This window comes from Mustela lutreola, chromosome X, assembly GCF_030435805.1.
Source record: "Mustela lutreola isolate mMusLut2 chromosome X, mMusLut2.pri, whole genome shotgun sequence".
Lineage (NCBI taxonomy): Eukaryota > Metazoa > Chordata > Mammalia > Carnivora > Mustelidae > Mustela > Mustela lutreola.
Window position 1 is genome coordinate 70,825,513 of NC_081308.1, and position 13,175 is coordinate 70,838,687.

At 33.7% G+C, this 13,175-nt stretch overlaps 1 protein-coding gene across 3 annotated transcripts in view; it reads right to left on the reverse strand.

Annotated features, from left to right (window-relative positions):
- The window catches only part of BRWD3 (bromodomain and WD repeat domain containing 3), a 216,972-nt gene that overhangs the window by 192,515 nt on the left and 11,282 nt on the right, over positions 1–13,175 (reverse strand). For all 3 annotated transcript variants that reach the window (XM_059156493.1, XM_059156492.1, XM_059156494.1), the window contains exons 5-6: positions 11,654–11,804; positions 10,151–10,249 (exon numbers count right to left, since the gene is read on the reverse strand). In XM_059156493.1, coding sequence (XP_059012476.1) covers positions 10,151–10,249; positions 11,654–11,804 — 250 coding nt within the window. The remainder of the gene's footprint in view (positions 1–10,150; positions 10,250–11,653; positions 11,805–13,175) is intronic.

Here is a 13,175-nt window from a genome sequence, read left to right on the forward strand (position 1 = left end):
AATCTGCTTCAAAAGGAGCCACCACTCTAGAACTAATCCTGGCTGACTTCAGACTCTCTCAGAATTCTTCAGCAGCAATCCAAAATTTACAAAAAACACTTCCCTTCTCCCCCTTATCCAAAGGCCTTGTGTGGTTCTTCTGGAGTATATTCCCTCACTAATGAATGAATAAATCTGATTTTGTCATACTATGGGCTTGTTCCTTGTGGTCTCTAGTTGGTAAGGCTTTAACAAGGTAAATTTTTTTTAAAGATTTATATTTTATTGAGACAGCGAGCAGGGGTGGGGGGTTGAGAGGGAAATGGAGGAAAGAAAGAAAAAAAAAGAAAGGAAGGAAGGAAGGAAGAAAAAGAGAGAAGAAAAAAAGAAGAAAAGAGAAGAAAAGTCTTAAGCAGACTCCCATCTGACTGTGGAGCCCTGAGGGCTCTATCTCGAGATCCTGAAATCATGACCCGAACCCAAATCAAGAGCTGGACTCTTAACTGACTGAGCCACCCAGGTGTCCCCCAAGATAAATTATTTTTTTAATTACCCTAGAGATTCAACAGTTTAGTACTGACAAAAAGCACCACCCTCCCTCTCTTCTCAAAACATAAAAAAAAACAATACTTCTGCACTTAAACCAGAAAATCATTAGCCATAAGTGACTTTCACTACCAAGATGAACTTACTGAATTCTACTACTTATATCACAGGAAGTATCTGATCAATTATGCTGAGAGATATAATATTTAACCAAAGCCAGGTAACTACCATACCTGCTGGGAGAAGCAGTATATTATTAAATTGGCATCAAGCTCCAGACAAAAGTATACAAATTGGTGCTATTATCTGATTTTTAATATGTATCAGTCACATAGCTCAAGAAATTTTACCTGTCACTCATAATCTACTAATGTGCTATACCTAGTGCTCATGAAATTCTTGTATAATTTTCTAGCTTTTCATTTTTAAACTTTAAACAGATTATATTTAAAAAAAAAAAAACAGACTATTTCCAAGTCTTCTATAAATGGCATTGAAAGATAAAATTAGTCTTTTTAACCGCAAGCCAATACAACTTCATATCCAAAGAATCCATAAACAACCTAGAGAATTTATTTTTTTTTAATTTAAGATTATTTATTTATTTATTTGAGAGAGAGACAGTGAGAGAGATCATGAGTGAGGAGAAGGTCAGAGAGAGAAGCAGCCTCCCCGTGGAGCTGGGAGCCTGATGTGGGACTCGATCCCGGGACTCCAGGATCATGACCTGAGCCAAAGGCAGTCGTCCAACCAACTGAGCCACCCAGGCGTCCCCAACCTAGAGAATTTAAATATGACTCATCACCAGTAACACTGGAAGGTAGCAGGTCTAGCTATTTTAAAGAATAATCTCAACCCGACTTTGGTAGGCCAACCTTATGAAGGGAATGAAGGACAAAGGATATTACCAAAACTATATTCTAATAGGATGCCTGTTGGATCAAGAAATGTTTTAAAATCCACTAAAACAACTTCAAAACAATAAAGCAAAGATTCAAACTTCTAAGAAATAGTAGCTATACACCTACCTCAAAGATAAACCTCAGGAATATGGGGGTTGGGTGGAGGATGAAGTAGAGAGGAATGCTTTCAGCAAAAGCTTAAGACTAAATCAAAAACATTACCAGAGAGACTCAGCCAAAAACTGCTAACGAAAAATAGTCTTAAGGTTTCATTCACAAAAGTGAAAAGGACTACTATTCATAAATCAGGCTTCTAATACCACACCCATCACCATCAAAATTATCTTCAAATACAAAATTTTTCAGAAAACAAGATATATTTAAAAGTTAAAATAATTTTGGATTAGCCTTTTCTTTTTTACAAAAAGATCATGTGATCAACATTTTTTTTTTAATTTTAATGAGAAAACAGAATCACAGCAAATAAGCAAACTTCTGACTGTTTAAAATGCACTTGAACAGGGAGCTTGGGTGGCTCAGTTGGTTAAGGGTCTACCTATGGCTCAAGTCATTATCCCAGGGTCCTGGGATGGCACCCTGTGTTGGGCTCCCTGCTCAGCCTGCTCCTCCCTCTCCCTCTGCCCCTCCTCACTGCTTATGCGTGCTCGCTCTCTCAGATAAATAAATCTTTACAAATAGATAGATAGATAATGCACTTGAACATAATGGCTCCGATTAAGTAGAGAGGACAATAAACTAAGAAAATACTCTTTCAAGAATAGTGGAAAGTGACTCATGAAATTCAGTGTCAATTCTAGATTTACAATGACTAGTAATATTTTCTGTGTGAAGCTTGGCTTGAGGGCTCCCCAAAAAAAGTCCTAACAACTAAACGAAAAAAGTGTTGTTAAAAAGGTCAGAAAAAGATCAGAAACAAATTTCAAAAGAAACCTGAAAACTACAGTAAAAACACAAGACAACAGAGTTACTTCGTATTTCATGGATCAAATTATGTCTCTGAAGCCTTAACTACATAGAATAGCTTTACAGTCTTCAAGGTTGATGCCTTTCACACCTTACAACACCCAGCCACACTACAATTCAAATTACACCAGTAAGTCCCACCGAGTATTAACATTCATGATCACTGAATGTCTTATTCCTAGGATAATATTAAGTGAGATACAGCAAATAAACAATTTTCTAATTCCATTTCTAGTTACATTCAACCTTTCACTTAATATAATTTGGGAATACGTATCCTAAATCTTTATTTTACTGTCTTCAAAACCATTTAACTACATCTGGATATTATACACAGATGTTTTATTAGGCTGCCTTTTCCTCCAACAAACCAAATCTGAAATTGCTTTACAGCATACTTTTATGAACTATAAATACCTAAGTTCTATTTCTATAAGGTACTGAGTAAAATGTATAAAACAAATACTAAAAGATTATTTTAGAACGCTTTGGTGTATGTTGAAAGAAAAAGCTAAAGGAATGACAAAAAAATAATGAGGAAGGGAAAAAATGTTCAAAATAGGAATAAATTATTTTCTGTTATACATGATGATACTAAGACTCATGTAATAAAAGCTATTTTTCTTTCAAATAAAGAAACAAATTAATCCTAATATTAATACAATGTTGACTCCAGAAATGGATACAAACAACAAACTCATGAGCTATATAAAACCATATCAATGCCTTTAAAAGGCATGCCTAAGTTTCCATGTGGCAGCAATTTTACTACTTCTATTCATGTAATTTCTTAGTGAATACTCACAATGTAGCACTTTAAAAAGATTCTGAGTTTATTTTTCCAGTTCTGATTACTTGAAGGTGTGACAAGAAACCCCTGCTCCTCTCCAGATACATAAAAATAATGCCTTTAGAATCAACTTGTTTCATGCACAATTATGTGAGTACAATAAGGAGGAAGATGGTAAAGTACAGAGGAGGAGGTAAGGAAAAGCAAGGCCTGGCAAAAGTGTTATCTACGGACAAGATAAGAACTATATAAAATTAGAGGAGGATGACACATATTCCTGGCAGAAACCCAGTCATATAAGCCAAATTAAAAAAAAATTAAGATTTTATTTATTTATTTGACAGGCAGAGATCACAAGTAGACATAGAGGCAGGCAGAGAGAGGTGGAAGCAGGCTCCCTGTTGAGCAGAGAGCTCGACGTGGGGCTCGATCCCAGGACCCTGGGATCATAACCTGAGCCGAAGGCAGAGGCTTTAACCTACTGAGCCACCCAGGCACCCCATAATAAAAAATTTAAATTAAACTTTCTTTCAATTTACATTTACAAATTAACAAGAGGCAAGTTTCCCACCACCAAGTGAATTATGGGTTAAAGTGTGACATATAACCATACAACGGCCAATAAGTCGAGAGCCAATCAATGCTAAATGGAAGCTCACAGCAATATATAAATATTAATTTGGCTTTAGAGTTAATGCAAGCCTCCTGAGCAATATACAGTATAAATCAAAGGCCTACTATGAAATTATAGGACAATGCTATGTATCAATTTTACTCAAGATAAAAGAGAAAAAAAAGGCTTAAAAATAGTCCTGTCGTATCATGCCCTCGATTCAGTTTAGAAACTTAAGTTTGCACATTTGTTCCTTGGGTAATAATGTCAGTCTCAAACTAGAATAAACAAGCTATCCTGTCATCATTTCTACAGATAATTTTATGGAAACTGTTTAGAATATAATAATTAGGAAATTTTCTGAAACTTTTAATATGATATAAAAATAGACTATAAGGCTAGTTCTTTCAAATATTCATTTCAAATGGACAATAAATAGACTTTTGAAATTACTTCTGTACTGAAAAACTAGCTAATTAGCAGAGTTGTGTTTGTGTGAAATTTTATTTTCCCAAATTTTAGTACAACTACTTACAAAGTTTCCAAAACAAATACTGATCTTTAAAGGAATGAAAAAACAACAATATTTAGTTATTATAGTATAAGATCTCAAATGACACTACAAATATTAATTACATATGATCCAAGATTTTTTTGAGTGGTATTAGGTATTAATATTATTTTCAATTTAGTTCAACATTCTTCCTTTGATTTAAGCCAAGCATATAGCTAATGAAATGGCATGACTGGAGCTTAGATTTGTAATAACATAAATATCATAGGTACCTGTGCTCTTTCCCTATAGGGATTATGAAATTCACCCTTGGCAAACTTAAGTACACATATATATAAAGTATTACAGTAGTTAATCTATTCTATGCCATGCTCCCCAACCTCCATTTCATTAAATTACTAAATAACACTGTTGGGTTAACTGCACAAAGGATGGGAACATTTGAATAAATAATCTCATATTGTGGAAAGTCCAGATAAGGTCAGCATCTTATTGTTTTTGGCCAAAGACAATTGTGAAACTCATTAGAAAGAAGTGGCACAATACGATCTTTGAAGTGAGTTACTAAAATCAAAATAGGAAAAGCTAAAGGTTCTAAGTACAAAAGTAGAAAACATTCCAGGCTAAATTTGTAAAACGAATCACTAGTTAATACATTATTACTAAATTGTGTACCTATCCAGAAAGCTGCTTATTGGTTTTCGTATTGTTCTAGATCCTCACTGTCTATTACAGTACTCATTAGCCATATGTGGTTATAGAATTTAAAATTAGTAAAAATTCTGTAAAATTAAAAATTGAGTTTCCTGGATATGAAAGCCACATGTGGCTGGTGCCTACTATTTTAGATGGCACCAAATAGAACATTTCCATTATCACAGAAAGTTCTATTGGGTAGCACTATTTTACATAAAATGCCAATTAAAATGAGCCCCAAGAAATAACTGGTATAAGACTAACTATACTGGATAAAATTAAAAAGTGGAACATATCTATTTATGATAAAAGTTCTATGCAAAGTAGGAACAGAAAGGAACATCCTCAAACTGATAAAGGCATCTACAGTTACACTTAAGAGTTAAAGACTGCCTGCTTTCCCCCTACAATCAACAACTAGGAAAGGATATCCAGTCTCATCACTTTAATTCACCATTATACCTGAAGCACTAGCAGTTCACCAGTCCAGGACAAAGAACCGTAACACAGACAAGATTAGAAAGGAAAAGTAAACCTATCTTTATTTGTAGACAAGGTGATTATCTATGTAGAGAATTCTGAAGAATCTAAGAAAAAATGCTATTAGATCTAGGTGAATTTAGCAGGATCAACATACAAAAACAAAACAAAACCCCTCCATTTACTGTCAACAAACAAGTGTAAATTTGAAAATTAAAAATATGTAATTTAAAATAGCACCAAAAAAACCATGAAACCCTTAGGAAAAAAATTCACAAGAGATGTGCAAAACCTATACACGGGAAACTACAAAATATTGCTATGAGAAATTACAGATGACCTAAATAAATGGGAAATTATACCATGTTCCTAGATTATAAGGTTCAATATTGTTAAGATGTCAATTTTCCCCCAAATTATCTACAGAGTCAGTGTAATCCCAAACAAAATCCTAATTGTTTCTTGGTAGAAACTGAGAAGCTAATTCTAAAATTATACATTGCTAGTAGAAATACAAAGTGGGATAGCCACTTCCAAAATAGTTCTGCAATTTTTTAAAAAGTTAAACCAATACTTACCATATGATCCAACAATCCCATTAACTAGATATTTACCCATGAGAAATGAAAACCAATATTCATGCAAAGACATATATACGAAAGTTTATAACAGCTTTATTTATAATAGCCAAAATCCAAAAAACCTCAAATGCCCATCAATTGATGAATTAACAAACGTATCAAAGTATATCCATCCATACAATGAAATTCTGCTCGGTAATAAAAAGGAATAAATTGCTGATACATGAAATGACATGCATAAATTTAAAAAAAAAAACTAGGTTCCAAGCAAAATCAGATATAAATAAAAGACTATGTGCTTATTATTTCATTTAGATAAAACTGTAAAGAGGTAAAAGTAGAGTGGACAGAGAGGTTCCTGATTTCCAGAAATATAGGGAAGGGCAGAGGATGGACTACAATGAGACATAGGAAATTCAGGATATGACAGAAATGTTCTATATTTTTACTTGCTGTTATTTATACAAATGCATATATTTGTCAAAACTCATTGGACACTTAAGGGAAAATTTTATTTTATATGAATTTATATATATTTTTATGAATGAATTTATATGAATTAATATTTGACTTAAAAAATAAAAGTAATAGGGGCACCTGGGTGGCTCAGTCACTTAAGCATCCAACTCTTTTTTTTTTTAATTTTATTTATTTATTTGACAGACAGAGATCACAAGTAGGCAGGGAGGCAGGCAGAGAGAGAGGAAGGGAAGCAGGCTCCCCGCTGAGTAGAAAGCCAGATGTGGGGCTCCATCCCAGGACCCTGGGATCATGACCCGAGCCGAAGGCAGAGGCTTTAACCCACTGAGCCACCCAGGCACCTCACCATCCAACTCTTTTTTTTTTTTTTTTTTAAAGATTTTATTTATTCATTTGACAGAGAGAAATCACAAGTAGATGGAGAGGCAGGCAGAGAGAGAGAGAGAGGAAAGCAGGCTCCCTGCTGAGCAGAGAGCCCGATGCGGGACTCGATCCCAGGACCCTGAGATCATGACCTAAGCGGAAGGCAGCGGCTTAACCCACTGAGCCACCCAGGCGCCCCCCACCATCCAACTCTTGATTTCAGATCAAGTCATAGATCCAGCCCCAAGTCAGGGTACCCACTTAGCAGGGAGTCACCTTCCTCCCTCTCCCTCTGCCCCTCTCCCCCACCCATGTACGCATGCACACACACTCTCTCTATAAAAATAAATAAGCAAATCTAAATAAAGAAATAAATGTAATATGGCTAACCTTCTATTTTGGTGCTCTATAAGTACAGATCTGTTATACCAAGGAAATATAGTATAGAAATAGATTGTCTGGAAGGCAAACAGCATAACTTCTGTCAGTCCCAAATTTCTCTGGACTTTAGCTTCTTCTGGTGTAAATGGGAGTTTATAACCCAGTTTCTCAAATCTGTTTCCAGGAAATTTTCAGAATGTTACAGGTATTTTGGGAAAGGAGTTTCTACTGTCAATTTACCTAAGAAACATTCCCCATAAGGTGATTTCACAATGCATTTAGCATATGAAAAGCTCTGAGCAGGTCTACATGCATTCATTTTTTTTCTATAATTCTTTAAACTCAGTTTTTCCCACATTTACTTGATCAAGAAACACTTCTATCAAAAAATGGTCTTAGTTGGGCAACTGGGTGGCTCAGTCAGTTAAGTGTCCAACTCTTGATTTTGGCTCAGGCCGTGATCCCAGAGTAGTGAGATGGAGCCTGCTTAAAATTCTTTCTCTCCCTCTCCTTCTGCCTCTCCAACCCCCACCCCTGTTCCCTCTGTCAATGAATGAATAAATAAATAAATAAATGATGTTTTAGATGGTATTGCTAAAGTACTAAAATTCATTGAACTTTCAAGATTACCTTCTGGATTAAGTTTTCTTAAAACTTATTTATTAGAAAGAGAAAGAGAGACAGAGCATGCACATGAACACACACACACAGACACACACACACAAGCACACACACGAGTAAGTTGGAGGAGCGGCAGAGGGACACTCTTTCAAGCAGACTCCTTGCTGAGCACAGAGCCTGACAGGAGGCTCAATCTCAGGACCCATGAGATCATGACCCACAAGATCACAACCTGAGCTGAAACCAAGAGTCAGATCTTCAAGGGACTAAGTCACCCTGGTGCCCCACCTTCTTGATTAAGTTTTATTTACATTGAGAAACTATATAACTGATTGACTTTAAAGCAGCTATGCAGAACTGTAGCCCTTAATGAGAATACTTTTAAATCACAAATTTTAAAGGACTTTTTACTCATCTTGCTACTTTCCTAGTCAACTCCTCTGAGTTTTTACCAGGTTCTGAATTCTAAATATCCTAAACTTAAATATTTTGACTCCTATATACTACAGGAAAATACATCATGATTGAATTATCTCTATTTGAATAGCTCCTCTTCAAATAACAGGGCAGAATTAAGAATGTGAAAACATCAATGCCAGGAACACTAAAATTCCTGAGCAATTACTATAAAAATAACAAAGTGATCTAAGAAAGTAAGTGTTCACTGAACAAAACTGGTATAAGTTTGAATATATATAGTTAAAATAGTTTTTAAAAAGGGAAGTAGGGCGCCTGGGTGGCTCAGTGGGTTAAGCCACTGCCTTCAGCTCAGGTCATGATCTCAGGGTCCTGGGATCGAGTCCCATGTCAGGCTCTCTGCTCAGCAGGGAGCCTGCTTCCTCCTCTCTCTCTCTCTCTCTCTGCCTGCCTCTCTGCCTACTTGTAATCTCTGTCAAATAAAATAAATAAAATCTTTAAAAAGGGAAGTAAAGAAAGACTACACAAAGATGGAAAACCAATATTCTAAATGCTGCTCTTCAGCACTTTACATGGGATCACTGAAAGAAGTACAAAGCATTACAAATAATGTTGATAGTGTGGTTAAAAATATTGTATCTTTTGAATGTAAATAAATAGATGAATAATAAGAGCCATCTTAATTTAAGTCAGTAAGTTAATTAGGAATAAAGCTTTAGGGGAAAAGTGAACACTGGAAAATTCTAAAGGGTAAACAAACCACTCCTGAAAATGAAAAAAAAAATGTTAGAAATGCCATGTCCAATTAGATCCAAATCAGTAGTCTTCTTTACCCAGTAACAGCCAAGCTATGGAAGAGTGTTGTTAGTAATGTATACCAAAGTATCTAATTTACTTCAATAACCCTTATGACTCTTTATCAATAATTTTGTCTACATAACTTTTGAAATTATTTCTAGCCTAAATTTGTTTAAACTCTTGGGGTAAATAACTTCTATAAGATTATTATATAAAATAGTATTCCTTTTAAAAAGTATTTTTATTTTTCAATTTGAATTTAAGGAATATTCTCTGGGCCCTAGGTACTACATAAAATAATTTTTTAGAAGAGTAAAAAAATAGGGAAGCAAAGTGGCAATTACTCATCTAGCTGTTTATATTCTTTTTAAGAGTTAAATTTTAGTACAAATGGTTTCATAGCTAGGTCTCCTTGGAAACCACTAGTAGTATTTCTCCATAATGGTCTGGCCAGAGATGCCTCAGGAATAATCCAAATGGAACATGCAAATTTCAGTGTTCACTTTTCCCCTAAAGCTTTATTCCTAATTAACTTACTGACTTTAAAAAGAGGAAGGATGATTTTTCTTGTTTTAATAAAGACATATAAAATGTATCATATCATTATGTTTAGTAAACAGATAAAAGCAGAATGCATTTTGTTTTGTTCTTTACATAGTTACCCATCTTTACATAGTTCCCTGTAAAATCTTTAAGCTCGGCACATAGATATGTAAACAGGCATCCATATGGTTAAAAACATGTATAGTATATAAAAAAGTAAATTCTTCTGCTAACAAGAAAGAAAGAAAGGCAGAAAGAAAGAAAAAAACACAAGATCACAAAACCATAATCATATTAAATAAAAATGTTTTTAAAAAGTTGGACTAACCATGAAGCCTCTCAAGAATGTAAGCAGCTTGTTTATATTTCAAATTTAATTCTGGTACCTATTTTTGGCTGTATAATGAGTTCAGGAAGAAAAAAATCAAGAATATGTTCATAGTTCACATGGATGTTACTCACCCACATTTGGAGGTTTCACATAATTTGCAGGTAGTTCTGGAGGTCTGCCTCTATGCAGAGCTGCAAAAGCAGACCCATTCCATAGTGTACTCTTACAGTCTATTCAAAAAGATTGAAAAGTTAGTCAAGAAATAGAACAGTGTTTTTTAAAATTGTACCTTAGAGGTAAATGTCTGTGGTTTAATTTTGTTTGTTGGAATATATTTTTAACTACTAATACCACATTAACAAATGACATGCATATTTTTGAACATGCTATAAACTACATTATGATTGTTAAATAACAACACATTAATATAACACCCAGATATTTTATTTCTGTGCTGATCTAGAATTAAGGCTTTTATTCAGCATGTATTTGAATCATATAAATATGTCATGGATTAATAAGGTTTTAATTTTATATTGGTCCTTCATGATCTTTAGGCTTATATATTTCTACTTATATAAAACCATATAAGCAAGGTTAGGACTACAGCACAAGTATGCCAGGTAAAATTCAGAAACATTTATACTTGGTGCATAGTCATACTATATAGAATGCCTGCCAATTGTGCCGTAATAGGTAACAATATTGCATATCAGATGATAAATGATTATAAATAGTTGTGTTTTTTGTCTTTCATGTTTATGTTAAGAAACTCAAGTAAATGTGAAATATTCCTAATAATTCAACTATGATACAAGAATATTGCACTACTCTCTTTTGAGGGGGGAAAGAACAGAGGGAAAGGGAGAGAGAGAATCCCAAGGAGGCTCCATGCCAAGCATAGCACCTGACACAGGGCTCGGTCTCACAAACCCAAGATTATGACCTGAGCTGAAATTAAGAGTTGGACACTTAACCAACTGAGTCACCCAGGCACCCCTCTACTGCTCTCTTGAAAACTTCCAATTTAATGATTTGAAGACTTTCCTTATATTATAAAACTAGATGTTTAATACTATTTTATATATTTTACATATTGGGGTTCCATGAAAAACTTTGGGAAAAATCTTTAAAAGACTGAAAACAGCGGAGTACAAAAACTATTACTGAATGGTCACTAATAGGTTGATATATGTTTTTAATATTTTCACAATTATAAAAATTTTTATATATCACATATAAATTTTTACATATTATTTTTCATTTTCTTGTTATAAAACATACAATGTGATTAGGATGATATAAAGACTCATAATACTAAAATCTAAAAATATTAAAACATAATAAAAGACTTTTAAGCATTCATACTATACTAATCAGAGCAATGATCTTTAAAATCCCATTCCACAGGATTACAAAAAGATTTTACATTCTATACTTCGATTGTATTCACTGTTTTATAGCAGAGGGCTTCTTTTAGGCCTCTAAAAATTTATTTGTACTCTAAGAAGATAAGATTGGCAAAATAAGAAAAACTAGAAGAAAATTAGTATTTAGGAAAGCATGGGAACATTTACTTAACATAAAAATACGTTGTTCTCCACTCCTTCCTCTGAAAACTATGAAAATCTTACCTTTGGCATCCCGTAACAGAGACTGCCGACCAACACCTAGTAATGTCTGTACCCCAGGAACACTCTGAGGGATCTCCTTATCTAGTAAGGGACCAATCCGCTCACAAATTTTAAGGAGGTAGTCTGGAGGAATGTGTGCATTGGCTGCCACCTAAAAAGCATAAATAAAACAGAAAAACGAACATGGTTTAAACACATAATTTACTCCATTACCAAACTGTTCCATCATGGAACAAAGCGCAATTTTTATATATAGGATCAGAAAATAACATTTTAAATATTTAATACTTTAGCCAAACTAAAGAAACAGCTACAAAAATTAAGCACATCTAAATGATAACATTTAAATGACATGGCACTCAAACTTACTTTTACATGCCTTGATTAAATCATTTGCTTAGCTGTTAATCTTATGAAATAAGTGTTGCAAAACAGCAAAAGTGCGCATGCCTAAAATTAAAGTACAAAGACAACGGGTAAACTCTACTAGTACTTCATTTATTCAGTAGTGATGAAGTGATCAAAAATCAGAGAATCTAGATTCTATATAAATGATAAGAATACAAACAAAAGGTATTACTTGCATCAAACTCTCACCTAAATCCCTTTAGGATTAACAGGACAAATCTGCTTAAAGAGCAGAACTGGTTTTCCTTAAAAAAGTTAACTGATTTCCAAAACAGTATCCAATTAATGTTTTTATAAATACTATGATCCAAATAACTACACTATGTACTCAAAATTCATCACAACATTAACTCATTGTTTAAACACACAAGAAAATTCCTGAAGATAGTAAACTTATGTACACAGGGATGAGAAAATTAACAAAACTATTCATTTTTTTATCTAAGTTAATGGTCAAGTCCCAGATGTGTTTCATAAATACCTAATTATTAAAGGAGCAAACAGAAAACTAGATATTAAAAATCCTTATATTAAAAAAATTTACATTCTCATCTTGACATAAAGGGAAAAAGAATGAAAAATATAAATAAAAATTTAAAAATATATTAAATATGTTATATTAATATATAATAAAATGTAAATAAATAAATATTTATTTATACCGTCACATAGGACCCCACATCAATATATTATCACCAGGTCAAGAACAATACAACATAAAAGAATAATTTTGAAAATCATCCCTAATGATCACCATGAGAAAATAAATGATGTGTGTTCTTGGTAGGTATTTGTTCAATGAATCAATGAACATTAAAAAACAAAGTAAATAAACTGAGGGTTTTGGAGGGTAGGGGGGAGGGGTTTGGGAGGACCTGGTGGTGGATATTAAGGAGGGCACGTATTGCATGGAGCACTGGGTGTGGTGCATAAACAATGAATCTTGGAACACTGAAAAAATTAAATTAAAAAAAAATAAAATCCATCTATAAGAAATATAACATGAATTCATAGAGGAAAAATCTTAGTTTCTCCTATCAAGGTACCTTTTTTGTTTTCTTAGAAAACATACGTTAAAGAACTACAATCTAACATGTATTCAGAATTCTGTGAA